The sequence below is a fragment of the Lemur catta genome, chromosome 2, assembly GCF_020740605.2.
Source record: "Lemur catta isolate mLemCat1 chromosome 2, mLemCat1.pri, whole genome shotgun sequence".
NCBI classification, from domain to species: domain Eukaryota; kingdom Metazoa; phylum Chordata; class Mammalia; order Primates; family Lemuridae; genus Lemur; species Lemur catta.
In genome coordinates this window covers 33,475,384-33,490,098 of record NC_059129.1, presented here as the reverse complement: position 1 = coordinate 33,490,098, position 14,715 = coordinate 33,475,384, and the positions used below count along the sequence as shown (strand labels likewise).

Here is a 14,715-nt window from a genome sequence, read left to right as displayed (position 1 = left end):
ATACCATTGTATTAATACATATGTCCTTAGAATTTGGGTAATTTTATTTCTGGCAGATAGATACCTACAAGTAAGATTACTGCATCAAAATGTACACATATTTAAAAATTTAAAGATACCACCAAATCACTTTTCTAAAAAGTTGGAGCCATTTATACTTCCATCAATAAATGCACGAAAATGCCTGTTCCTTCACATCCTTGCCAATATCAGAATTAATCATTTAACTCTTTTTCAATATGATGGCTAGAAAATGATTCTCATCATTTTGTATTTCTCTGACAGAAGCTTAATATCCTATTTTTCATCTATTTAAAAATTAATGTATCCATTTTTGTAGTGCTTAGGGGTGATCCTTAGACCTTTTAACTGCTTTGTGTTAACCTGTTGGCATTCTGCCTCCCTTGCCTGTTGTACCTATTTTCTCCCAGCCACAATTTCTTTCAACTTTCTTGAAGGGTCTTTTGTCATTCAAAATTTTCACCTTTTTATGTAGTTAAATCTATTAGCATTTCCCTTTATAGTTTCTATGTCTCTGTTTTCCTTAAGAAAGTCTCTTTTACCCTTAGGTTAAATATTTCCCGGTATTTTCTACTGACACTTTCACAGTTTTATTTTTACACTTAGTTCTATAATTCATGTAACATTAATTTTGCTCTGTTATGATGTAGGAGTCTAACTTTGTTAGACATATAGCCAAGTATACACATGTCATTTAGCAAATCACCCCTTCTTTTCTCATCATATTGAAATATCTGTAATCTATAGTTTTTATTTCTGCTGTAACAAATTACTCCACATTTAGTAGCTTAAAATGCACAAATTTACTATCTTTCAGTTCTGTAGGTCAGAAGTCCAGTAGGGCTCTCACTAGGCTCCTAGGGGCTCCAGGGGACGTTTTCTTACTCATTTAGTTGTTGGCAGAATTCAGCTCCTTCCATTTCCTTGTTGGCTGTCAGCTGAGGGCCCTGCCGGCAGTCCCAGGCTCACAGTCCCATTAGTGTATCTCCATTGCAGGCAATGGTGGGTCAAGTACCTCTCACGCTTGGACTGTCACTTGCTGCCATCTTCCATTTGCATCTCCCTGAACCAGTTCTGCTTCCTCTTTCATTTTTATGGTTTATATTTTGTGATCACAATGGAATCACCTAGATAATCCAGGATAATCTTATTTTAACGTAACCTTAATTCCATCTGCAAAATTCTTTTGTCATGTAAGGAAACATTCAATTCACAGGTTCCAGAGATTAGGGCATGAGCATTTTTTGGTTGGTTGGATGGAAGGGCATTATTCTGCCTACCAGAGCTGCATTTATCATATATTATGTTTTTTGTTCTTGTTCTGGACTCTGTTATATTGATTGAACTTCTGTGCTATTTTATATTCCTTTGAAACTAGTAGCTTTACAGAAAGTTTTACTATTTGGTAAGATAATTTTTTCCTTTTTCAAAATTGTTTGGGCAGTCCTTACCCTTTATCTATTTTCTTCCAGACTCTTAATGTCAACTACAATAATTTTGATAGCTAAGTTGCCCCATCAGGGAGTTGGGAGAGGTCTGTGTTGCCATATTTCTAAACATTTTATGAAACGTTTTTATGCAACTGCTCACATAAACATAAACTTTGGCACTATTTTTGAGAATAAAGATTTTTGAGTTTGGGGATAAATATTTTTTTTAAGGACTAGCTGGCTTCTCCAGGGTTGATGATGAACTATTGTAAGTAAACCTCTGACCCTTTTGACACTAGAACACACTATGAAGAGTTGCCCCGTGAGAAGCAGCTTTATGGTAAATCACTACCTGAAATTGACTGCCCTTGTGACTTTGGATTCTTTGCCATATTTGTAAGCAGTGTGCCTTCACCATCCCCGGCCACTGAGGACCAGAGGCTCGCTCAGCTTTCCTCACTGAGGTCACAGAGGCCCCTTTGCACTGCATTTCCCACTGCTCTGGAGGATATCTGCCTCACATGGGCCCCCAAAGTGAGTTTCACAAATATTTCAAGTTATGCCCTTCATATCTGGAGATCTACCTCGCTGTTTTTGATTTCATAAGAATTTTATTTACATAGCAGTAATGTCCTTCTAACTGTTTGTACTTCAAAGCAAAATCCCAACTGCAGTGATGACAATTGTTTTTAAAAATAACATTTTGTACTGTTATGAGACATAATTATGGCAGCATGTTCAACAAAATTATTGAAGTCCCAAGCAATCACTTTATGTCTCTGATAAATCAGATAGTTATCACTCAAGCGTTAGTTATTTCAATGCACACATTTCTCCCAGAAATGCTTTGATATCACGCTTTTGTCATGCCAGTATATGTCCAAAGTCCTTCTGTGATCTGTAGTTTTAAGTCCACACACTATTTTACTTTTATTACATGTAAGATATTCCTAGTCTTGATCCATTCTATCTTCCCGTGACAGGAATAAGCCTGTGGCTCTTTTCTCTTGGTCAAGCTCAGCTGAGCTATTATGCTTTTCTGCCACAGGAATGGAGTGCCACTCATGAATCTTCTGGCATTTCAAGTGGCTTACCAGGCAGAAAAATCTATGAATGGTACTGAGCATAGCAGACAGAACACACTCCTCTCCACTGTAAAAATGACTTCGCTGTCTTCAATCTCACAACCATTTCCCTCCATTCTCTGCCAGGGGAAAATTGAAAACCTGCAGGCTCAATTAGAAAACTGGTGAAACTGATGATTTTCCTGGGGTATTTGGAAGGGGCCTTCCTGGGCAATTCAATTATGTGTGCATAGAGTGTTGTGAAATTGTTCCTGGGTAGAAGTTGGAAGAGCCAAGCTGATAAAGATTTAGTTCAGGCTATGTTTAACTGAGAACTGTGATGCAATAAAATCATATTTAGATTCCTTTAATTTTGAAGGTACCATTGTGGCTAAATACACGTGGAGGTGAAAATCAGGATGAAAATCAATGGGTGCTAACATCTCAGCCATGAAATGCTGTTAGTGGGAAACTCTGTATCCACAACCAATTCCCTTGTTCAACAGCAGAAAGTATTTTCAAATAATATCTTGCATTACAATAATATAAGAGCAGGCACACAAAAAAACTATGAAGGTAATAAGGAACCTCATTACTACCATAATCATTAGGGTATTGTGGGCTTGAGGGTAGCGTGCAGGTTAAAATCACAGGTGTGGCTGTATGAAGAAGGGTGGGAAGCTCTGGCTTAGCTGACAAAAACTATCCCAGCTTAACAATGGGATGTGAAAAAGCCATTAGCCAAATTCTTCACCACCCCTCCTCTTTTTGATGGCGTGGGCTCTCATTGAGACAGTACATGCTTATCACTTCAGAGACGTTTATTCCACATCTACCAGGTCCAGAGCATGGTGGGATACACACACATGGCTAAGTCCCTTGCCCTTTAAGGAGCTCACAATCTAGCATGGAAAAGATATTTAAGCAACTCTAATACAAGGTGGAACAAATCAAGGCCTTTGAGTGAATTTTAATGTGGCACACGGTTCCAGAGGCTGGAGCAAATAATTGTATATGGGGTACAAGGGAAACTTCACAGAAAAGGCTGCGCTGATAGAAGAGGCTCAACTCCGAAACATCATTCTTACCAAATATACATACTACCAGCTTGCATTCAAAAAGCAAAATAAATCAATCCTTAAAATAATCCATTATACGGTGGTACTGGGAAGACGATCATGAACAAGAATTTTAACTACTTTGGGTAATGAGATTAATATAAGGTGAAAAATTTTTATAGGTTCAGAAGCATGACTCAGATGTGGTCTACATTTAATATTTCTGGAACAGTTTTTAGAAGAGACGGTGAATCAGAGTCAGAAAAACTTAAGGCAATGTTGTATTAACTGTTTTATCTTTTCCTATTCAAGATGCAGCTGTTGAATATTTTTAGTAACTATGACTTTCAACCTGAAACATCACTTTAACTCTTTAAACTGAAATAGTGTAAACTTCATTGGTTAAAATTATTTCCTGGGACTTCAAGTTTAGATCAGTGGTCCCCAACCTGGGGACCAGTTTAGTGGAAGACAATTTTTCCACAACTGTTGCAGCGGGGCGGTGTTTGGGGGCAGAGCTCTGTGGCCCGGTCCTTAACAGGCGGTGGACCCGGTACTGTGGTTTAGATCATCTTTATAAAACAACAAACTATCCAAGTGAAAGTGAAGCAGTGGGGGCCTTCTTAAGGACTGTATCAAAACAGCAGTATTAACAGAAAAGGGTTCATTCCCACGTTACCAAACAAGAATATTGCCTCTAACAATATGAGAAAACATTTGGAAGTTATTTAAAAGTAAGTGGGACATTTCTGAGAATTTATATTAGCAGGGACTTCCCTGTGCTTATAAAACCAACAGGACCTGTTCAAGTCAAGAACTCTGTTTTCAGTTAAAATAAAAATTGGTTGTCTACAAATACATCTATATGTTTATTTTGAGTCTATATTCTAATTTATATTCTAGACTGTATCTCAAGGACAGATTTTTAAAACCTTGTTCATTTAAGTGTCCAAATACTAAAATAATTAAATTCAGTTACATCCCAAATGTTATCAGGTGTTTATCATAACAGGCCTTGTTCTAAGCACTCTGCATGATGACTAACTGAATCCTCCTAACAACTCCCCAACCACACCAGAAAGGCAGAGAAAACAAAGGGAGTTAGGAAGTTGGCTAGAAACACAAGCCATAGTTTAATAAAAATAAGAGTGGTTTTATTGATTACATATAATTTTAGCTATATTAATATATATTATAAACTTTAAGAATTAGAAATAAATGACTTTTTTGCCAAGAATAATCTAAGTTGTGGCAGCATGTTCAATGAAAATTATTTAACTCCTACACAGTCATCATACATCTTCCTTTCAGATAATCAGGAAGTCATCATCCAAGCTCTACATGAGTTACCCCTATACACAAATTTCACTAAGTAGAAATAAGACATGTTTCCTTTTTCAGCAAATACTCCCATTTTGTCATACAGACATATCTTCCAAATAATCTTACTATATTGTATAAAATTTAACTTTTTATCCACAAGAGTTGCCCAAATAACTTTCATTTTCAAAAGCTATCAAGGCATGAGACAGCAGCAAAATGCTACTCTGGTCTTTGTATCTTAGATTTTTCATTTTTGCTTTAAGTTTTAGACTCCAATTTATAATTAAAACTAAATCATCCCACATTATTATACTTATGTAGGAAAGTCTTTTTGTGTACATGGTTAACACAAAGATAGAAAATGTCAAACAGTTTGAGCAAGTATTTGGCAGATCACAGAAATGAAACAGTGCTGTTGGAAACAAAAAAACACTTTAGTGTTTTATAGCTGGAGAGACTGATGGACATCATTCAAATTTCTCATCTCCTTCTTCCACATCTTTCAAATTGAGCACTTCCAAAGATCCTTTGCCTTTTGTTTCCTTTTTTATTAGCTCGTCAATTTCTCTGAAGCAGCCTGGGTCGATCAGGCATACCTGAAACATTTACCATAGCTGATTACCACATGAAGATAAGTGACAGAATAAACTCAGCTTTAACTTCCTTTAAGACAAACAATGCTTTCCAGGTATCTCTAATGCTACAGCTCTGTGATGCAACAGATAGACGATGGGTAGAGTGGCAGATTGGGTTCTAGGCCAACTTCTGCCCTGAAGTATCCACGTAGGCCCCTGTGACAAGGCATTAATCTCCCTGTTTAAAGACTTACTTAGATGCCTCAGCTGTAGAATGAAGGGGTCAGACTAGAAAACTATACCTTTTCATCCTAAAATTGAACATTAAATTTTATAGTTCAATGAAATCACCTCCACATATGATGGAGAAAAAGCAACTCAAAGACCTATTTGGAGACCATGTGTAAAGTTTTGAAGAGACTGTAGAACTTCAAACAGTGTCAGGTGTGTTGTTTCACATCTACAGTGGAAACTCACCATACTTAACAATCCTCTATAGCTCATTTATTTGTTAAAGAAGCTGTAAAGCCCTGAAGACATGAATTTGCAGACAGCTGAATTTACATTTTATTTTTGAAGCTGTGGGGCGAGGACCCAAAGACATAATGTTTTTGCTGCTTCTTTAAAATGTTCTGTGGTAAACGAGGCTGATCAACTTTTAGTCTTATTTGTATTTGCCCCATAACAGAAAACTCACTGTAAAATATATTCTCTCATCTAAGATGAACATGACTAACCTAATTTTATCATGAATAATTTTACTAAAAAAAATTGTAAGTATGCTTAACTACAATTTAGTTCTATACTTAGACCTTGACATGTTAACCTAATTCTAGGTAAGATATTTCTGGAAATATCTGTTTACAAGTTCTAAATGTTTGTTACACATTTATAACTAGAGAATAAACTATTTTGTTAACATGAAGCAAAGAAATAAGAATGTTTTACTCTTACAATTTCTAACTGTTGACTGTAGTCTTCACTTTCTATAACCTTGATCAGAGGCTTGAGCTTTTCTTTCAGTTTCTTCCCTTCATTCACTGGAAGAATGAACCGAAGCCTCATGTGAGCACGTTCTATCTTCATTTTCTCCTTTAACTGCTTTATCACTTCCAAAGCCTATCAAGGCAAAATTGAGAATGTTTATAATTTCTTTACTTCTTCTACTACATCACTTGATAAGGTATTAAAAAACAAAGCAGCTTCCATCTACTTGGATTATGTAATGGTTTCTTAGATAGGACCTGAAAACTATAAAAAACCACAGAAAAAAACAGAAAAATTGGACTTTATCAAGATTAAAAACTTTTGTGCTTCAAAAAAACACTATCAAGAAAGTGAAAAGACAACCCACAGAATGGGAGACAATATTTACAAATCATAAATTTGAGAAGGTACTAGTATCTACAATACATAAGAAAACCACCTCAACAATGAAAAATCAATTAAAAAATGGGTAAAGAAACTGAATAGAGATTTCTCCAGAGACAATCAATAAGCACATGAAAATATGCTCGAATCATTAGTTATTAAGGGAATGCAAATCAAAACCACAACAAAATACCACCAGGATAGCTATAATCAAAAGGCAGGCAATAACAAGTATTGCCAAGGATGCGGAGAAACTGAAGCTCTTATACACTGATGGTGCTAATGTAAAATGGTGCAGTTGTTCTGGGAAACTGTTTGGCAGTTCCCAGGTATAGAGAAATGAAAATATACGTCTATACTAGGGGTGGGGAACCTGTAGCCTTCTAGGTTCTTACATGTGGCCTTTTGACTGAATTCAAATTTTACAGAACAAATCCTTTTATTTTTATTAATACATTTTTGTTCAACCTTTATATTTTTATGTTATTTTTAAAAATGAATGTATTTAAAATACCAAAGAATAAAATAAGTTTCATTAACATAATCCTCCCAGATTGAACGGCACAATTAGAACATCAGTAAGCCACAAGGGGTAAATTAATGGCTTGCTGGTTGCCGAGAGTTTATAGGGGTTGAGCATGCTAGTCTGTTATCAGCTTTTAACAGTGGTGCACTGTGTTTCTGTTTGAAGTGGGATTTGTGAATAATTGCACAGTTCAATGGTATTTTTTAGTTCTGCCAGCTTAACAATCCATCATGTCAAAGACAACCAAGAGAATGCTGAAGGAAAACAGATTTTTGAATGAGGATTGGGAATTGCAATATTATCTGGTTTCTGCTAAAGATAAGATGATTTGCTTGCTTTGTGATACTGTAATAGCAACATTAAAGAAATACAATGCTCATCAGCATTATAACACTCATAAAGACCACAAATATTTTAAATTAGAGGGAGAGGAGCGAAAGGTGGTATTGCAGAAATTAAAAGATGAAAAGCAAAAGCAAAGACAATTCTTTCAAGCAGCAGTAAGACCTGGAAATAATGCCACTGAAGCAACTTATAAAGTAGCTTATATACTTGGGAAAAAAGGGAAGCCATTCAGTGATGTAGAAATCGTGAAAGAATGCATTGTTGAAGTTGTAGGATGCTTAGACTCCTGATAATGTTTCAAAGTACAAACAACTGCCTCTTTCAAGGGGAACCATAACTCATCAGCAGCATGAATTAGCCTTCAACTTAACAGAACTTCATGCAATACTTCAAAAGGAAAATATATATTATTCAATTGCTTTGGACGAATCAACTGATACTACTGACTTGGCACAGGTTTTACACTTCATGTGGATCATAACAGAAGATTTCCTTTGCTATGAAGAGTTATCCACTTTGGCACTCTTGTGAACAGAACATAGGGAATAGATATCTTCAACAATTTTCAAGATAAATGTTGTGAAGCTGGACTGAATTTGGTAAATTTAGTAGGTGCATGTACAGATGGCGCACCTTCTATGACAGGAAAACATGAAAGGTTTATTGTACAGATTTAAAAAAGTATTAAATATGAATATAGATGCAAAAATTCTCAATAAAACCCTAGAAAACCAAATTCAGCTGCACATCTTAAAAATAATCACCACATCCAGGTGGGCTTTATCCCAGAGATGCAAGGATGGTTCAACATATGCAAAGCTATAAATGTGATTCACCACAGAAACAGAAGCAAAAACAGAGACGATATGATCCTCTCAACAGACACAGAAAAAGCATCTGACAAAATTCAGCACCCTTGTATGATAAGAACTCTTAACAAAATGGGCACAGATGGAACATACCTCAAAATTATAAAAGCCATATATGACAAACCCACAGCCAATATCATACTGAACAGGGAAAAAATTGAGAGCATTCCCACTTAGAACAGGAACCAGACAAGGTTGTCTACTGTCACTTCTATTCAACATTGTACCGGAAGTCCTAGCCAGAGCAATCAGACAAGAGAAGGAAAATCGAGGGTATCCAAATGGGGAAAGAGGAGGTCAAACTATGGCTCTTTGCTGATAATATGATTTTATGTCTAGAAAACCCCAAAGATTCTGCCAAGAGACTCCTGGAATTAATAAATTCAGCAAAGTCTCAGGTTACAAAATCAATGTACACAGATCAGTAGTCCTAAATGCCAAGAACAGTCAAGCTGAGAATCAAATCAAAGATTCAATACCTTTCACAATAGCAACAAAGAAAATAAAATACCTAGAAATATATTTAACCAAGGACATAAAACACCTCTATGGGGAGAAGTACGAAACACTGAGGAAGGAAATCACAGAGGGTATAAACAAATGGAAAAACATGTCCTGGTCATGGATCGGCAGAATTAACATTGTTAAAATGTCTATACTACAACTCAATGTCTACCAACTGATGAATAAATAAATAACATGCGGTATTTCCATATACTGGGATACAATTCAACCATAAAAAGGAATGTAGTACTGATCCATGCTACAACAGGGTGAGCCCTGAAAAGGCCACATATTGTATGATTCCATTTACATGAAATGTCCAGAATAGATAAGCCCATAAAGACAGAAAGGTGATTAGTGGTCACCAGGGCCTTGTGAGGGGGGAATATGGGGAGTGGTTATTAATGGGTACAGGGTTTTTTGGGGTGATGAAAATGGTTCTCAAATTAGATAGCAGGAGAGGTTCCAAAACGTTATGAATATATCACTTAACTATACACTTTAAAAGGGTGACTTTTATGTTATGTGACTGACATATAAACAAAAAGAGCTGTTAAGATGACCTTTTAAAAACCTAAGTTTTGTCTTTAAAGGTTTGATTTGGATAGGAAGATGAGATGAGTTCTATGTATATTTATGTTTAGTTAAAAACCACTCACCTGCTGTTTTGTGCTCTTGTTGGGTTTTACGGAATAGTGGATGTCCTTCATGGCTCTCTCAATAAGGATAACAGTGTATGGTCTCTTTGTTTCAGGGTTCACACATTTGTCTGCCACAATAGTCGCAATGTCCCTAAACATCTGCTCCAGTTGTGTGTGCCTTTCCTTATCTGATACTTGAACTTCTCCTTTAGTCAAAATCTAAAAAAAACCCAACACTTTGAAGAAAGCAATACTTTTCTCTATTACGTACTATTTGGTAACTAACCACAAGAATTAATAATCGGGGAGAAAACTGAACTTCTTTCTCTCCAGCTACTGATATGTAGGTAATGATTTGAACTTTGCCTAAAGGATGCACTGGATTATATTGTGCTCCAACCAATTGAGGGCTGAGTGGGGGAAGGAGGAGAGGCAATCTTAAGGCCCAGTACGGTGGCTCACGCCTGTAATCTTATCATTCCAGGAGGCTGAGGCAGGAAGATCACTTGAGATCAAGAGTTCTAGACCAGCCTGAGCTGAAAATAGAAAAAATTAGCCACACATGGTGGTGCGTGCCTGTAGTCCCAGCTACTCAAGAGGCTGAGGCAAGAGGATTGCTTGAACCCTGGAGTTTGAGGTTGTTGTGAGCTAGGCAGACTGACAGGACATTCTAGCCCCAGTGACAGAGCAAGATTCTGTCTCAGAAAAAAAAAAAAAGGCAATCTTAAAAAGGTCTAAAGAATGAAATACTTGAAATCAGATTTTCAGGTATATCATGTTATATAACTGGAGAAAATTAGGTAATTTAGTAGAAAATTTAATTTCTGGAGGCTTTCGTAGAAAACATCTGGCAGAACCCACCTGCTTACAGATTTCGGTTTGGTCATCTGTTCCAAATGCACTGATGAGATCTTCCTTCTTTGCAACCTGACCTTTAGAAACATTTACAAACACTGAGTGGGTCTGTAGAACTTCATCAAGGTCTTTTTCCCTTGTGAGGGCAGGAGAGAAAGTCCTGTGTGAATACACTTGAAACTTGGACATTCGTTGCCATTTAAATACAAGATGGCAACAACATAAATAGCAAGAAACAACAAATACTCATAAATAACCCTTAGTGTCCAGGGAACATTTTCAAAACTCAGAACCGCATTTGTATTCCCATTTACTCATCGGAGAAAAATGTCACAGGAATACATATGAAACACGAGGGTGGGGTGGGGCGGGGCGGGGCAGGCTGCTGCCACGGAATACCGGTCCCTAGATGGCAGTAGTGAAGACACTACGCACTTTGGTGACACTAGGGGACTACTGACATCTGTGACATCAGATGTATTATAACTGTGACAGTATTTGGAAGACTAGCCTCCTAGTCTTTATCATTATTCTGGGAAAACGATCAGCACTGAGGGGTTTCTCGGTTGTAGCTCATATGACACCTACCAAACAAGACCCAAAGCCAACAACCGAATCCGAACCAACCAAACAAAAAAGAAACCCTTGGCTTAAGCGCCCAGCTAGGGAAGGGCAGCGACATCTCACGCTCACAGCAGGAGTTACGTTTTTCATTTCCTCCCCTGACAAGACCCCGCTTGGCCTATGGACTCGACTTGGCTAGAAGTAGGCCGCCTCGGAGGCCACCGGCTCGGGCCAGGGCCCGAGGGAGAGAGTTACTCACACGCCGCTCCGCCAGCCGACGACCTTGTTTTTGTAGCAGGCGATTTCGAAGCGCTTCCCGGCGCGCTTCATCCGTACCACGGCCACATTGGTTAGGCGGATCTGGTTGGTGGGGGTGAAGATCGACATCCCGGCTGCTCACGGACTTCGCGTCAGGCGAACCAGGGCAGACCCGCGCCGCCCGGCCTGAGGGCCACGAGCGCCTCGCTGTAACTGCCGAGCGGCGCGCGGCGCCGCGACGGACTCGACGCTGCGCCCGCGACAACGCACCCGGCCGGCTTACTGTGCAGGAGTCGGACGGCACAGAGTTAGGGCGTGGAAAAGTGACCAACGACGCCTGCGCATTAGGGCTTTTTAGGGCATCTTTCCACGCCTGAAAAGGGCGGTGCTCTTCCTGGGTGTGGTTTACTCTAGCCAATGAGCTAACGAGCTCGCACAGGCTGCTGGCCGATATTTAGCCACCGGGTTGAAACGCACCGCTCACGCTGCACAGTTCCGCGGACTTAAAGCGGAAGACTCGCTTAAACCTTTTATTATGGAAAATTTTTAACATAAAAAAGTACAGAAAAACGTGTAGTGAACCCCCATGTGCCCATCACCCCGATTCAACAATTACCAACATTTTGCCATTCTTGTTTTATTCCCCTTCCTCATTTTTTTTGAATATGTTAAAGACAAACATATGGTTTCAGCCTTAAATACTTCAGTCCATACCCTTTAACACATACACCTAACGAGACTAATCATGGTTCCTTGATATCATCTAATAGCTACTCGAATTTCCCCTAAATAATGCCTTTTTACAGACGGTTTGTTCCAATTGAGATCCAAACGGGCCCAGATTGCACTTGGCTGATGCCATTCTTAGTCTCTTTTGCTACCCCTCCCTCCTTTCCCCGCCTTTTTTTCCTCAAGGCACTCATTTCTTTACGACGCTTCTCTCTGGACCCGCCCCCCCACTCTGAGCCAATCCAAGAGGAGCCGGAAGCGCAGTGGCTTCATCCCCAGAGCTCTAGGCGGTGCTTTCCTCTGGGCCCTCCCCCTCCCTTTTGGAGCCAATCCGAGAAGGGCAGGGAGCGCTCTGGCTTCCTCTCCCGGAGCTCTGGGCATCTCTCTGGACCCGCCCCTTTGCCCTCTGAGCCAATCCAGACGGTCCCGCGAGTGGCATGGCTGCCCTCAGCTTCGCGTGCTCGGAACGTACAGCTAATGCTGCGAGTTAGTTCGGGTAGTCTCTGGGTAGCCGCGCGGGCTGCCAGGATTTCCAGGTCCGAGGTTCTAATCTCCTGTCGGCCCGCAGGCCTCAGGCTCTGAGGAGACTGGGTAAGGACCCCCGGAAGGCTAGTGTCGTGGTGCGGGAGGGGAGGAAACCGTTGTAATGAGACCCTTTCTGGACGGTGTAACGTCCTCGGGCCGGTTTCTTCAGAGATTGTTGGACTTGACGGCATGGGACAACGGCCGCTGGGAGCAAAGAGGACTGATTTTCGCTGTTGACCTGGCTTTTGAGGCTAGGGGGTGAGTTTAGAAGGAAACTACGTTTCAACCCCAAATAAAAGACAGAGAAAACTGCCTGTCCCACTTTACCTACGTGTGTATTGGGACTTCTGGTCCCCTCCAGGGTGGAGCAGCACGTGTAAAACCTAAATTTCAGGCTTCGCCTTTTGAAGTTGCTCCGAGGTACAACATTTGACACCAGGTGCATGCATATTAACCTTCAAAAAAATGGGGCATGAAATCAGTTATTTGAGAGCCCTTTACGAGTAGATGTGAGTCTTTGTAAGTACGATTAGAAAACAACGGAGTACTTTTGTTACTATTTTAAGTTTTCTCATTGTAGCAAGCATAACAAAGCAAAATGAACTCATAATTCCACATGGAGTGTTTTCACTTTATGTGTCTCACTTGCTTTCAAATGTATATATCCAAATGTGGGTACAGTTATATGTATGTATTTAATTAGCATCATCATTATAATTTTATCACGTTATCATATAGTGTATTATTTTTATTACAGTTGATTTTTTTAATCGATTTCTTACCAGGGGTGGTTGAGTGTGCGATTGGTTTAATTTTTTTATTCTCAAAACAGGGATGGACATCTTTGTATATGCAGCTTTAAACAAAATTACATGTATGTATCATTTTAAATTTAGATCCTTCCTTGGATATGTGGGATCTCTCCTCATCTTTAATATCGTTATGGATAAACAGGTTTTACATTTATATGGGCCTTGCCTTTGGCATCAGCCTTTGGATTTGTGTCCAGATTGTCATCAAGAAGCAGGTAAGTGGAGTTTTTTTTTAAGTGGGAGAGTATTGAGGCATCAGATTTTATAGAGAATTTAGAATGCAGGCATTTTTTTCAGAAAAATATAGAAAAACTAAAAGGAACTTTAAATCACTTTTCTGTTTGGTCTCTAGACATTTAAAAAATGTCTAAAATAAATTTCTTCTTTAAGTTTTTAGAGACTAAGTTATTATGGAATAAATTATTTACTTTTTGTTTTTTTGATAGCTATGAATGTCTCATTCTTAAGATACGGGAAGATTTTTGTAACAGAAAATGGACCTTTTTTTTTCTTTAGAGACGTCTGTGTCGCCTAGGCTGGAGTGCAGTGGTGTGATCATAGCTCACTACAGTCTTGAACACCTGGCTCAAGTGATCTTTCCACCTCAGCCTCCTGAGTAGCTAGGACTACAGGTGTACACTACCACTCTCAGCTAATTTAAAAACTTTTTTTTTTTAGAGATGAGGTCTTGCTGTGTTGCCCAGGCTAGTCTCCAACTCCTGGCTTCCAGTGATCCTCCCTGCTTTTCCTCCCAAAGCACTGGGATTACAGGTGTAAGCCACCATGCCTAGCAAAAAATGAACCTTTTATATGAAAAACAAATCTGTTTTGCACCTTTAAGGGGTAGTAGTCCTCTCTTTACTTTCCATTAATTAAGGATCAGAAAATAAGTTCTTACTTTTTAAGACCATTTCCTCCAGGGTAAAACTTTATGCAATCATTTTGTCTTCAAGGACAGGAACTCACAGGAGAAATCTGTTCCAAAAACGACTCTGGATTTGATGACAAATGGTTATGTCTCCCTTGAAAAGAAGGAAATCTTTGTGTCTGGAGTGAAGATTTTCTATGGTTCCCAAACTGGTACAGCAAAGGTAAAACTTTATATGATACTTTTCCTTTGGTTTCCTGACAGTTTAAGAAAATCCTTGAGAAGCATCCTTAAGCAGTGAACTGAATTGTTCTTCTAATCTCCTTAAATCTTTTCGCCCTTCTTTTTCCATCATACATTTTTCCTTTCTGGGATGT

At 38.9% G+C, this 14,715-nt stretch overlaps 2 protein-coding genes across 2 annotated transcripts in view; one reads left to right on the top strand and one right to left on the bottom strand.

Moving 5' to 3' along the window:
• Positions 1-3,321: 3,321 nt before the first annotated feature.
• On the bottom strand, positions 3,322-11,733 carry SBDS (SBDS ribosome maturation factor). The gene is made up of 5 exons (XM_045543185.1): positions 11,406-11,733; positions 10,589-10,718; positions 9,746-9,946; positions 6,426-6,590; positions 3,322-5,492 (listed from the first exon to the last, which is right to left on the bottom strand). Exons 1-5 carry the CDS (start codon positions 11,531-11,533, stop codon positions 5,364-5,366), a joined length of 753 nt encoding a protein of 250 aa, XP_045399141.1. The 5' UTR covers positions 11,534-11,733; the 3' UTR covers positions 3,322-5,363.
• An 833-nt stretch (positions 11,734-12,566) lies between these two features.
• LOC123632647 (S-adenosyl-L-methionine-dependent tRNA 4-demethylwyosine synthase TYW1) overlaps positions 12,567-14,715 on the top strand; it is a 193,025-nt gene continuing 190,876 nt past the window's right edge. The window contains exons 1-3 of the mRNA XM_045543184.1: positions 12,567-12,724; positions 13,555-13,685; positions 14,424-14,561. Coding sequence (XP_045399140.1) covers positions 13,569-13,685; positions 14,424-14,561 — 255 coding nt within the window. The 5' untranslated portion in view covers positions 12,567-12,724; positions 13,555-13,568. The remainder of the gene's footprint in view (positions 12,725-13,554; positions 13,686-14,423; positions 14,562-14,715) is intronic.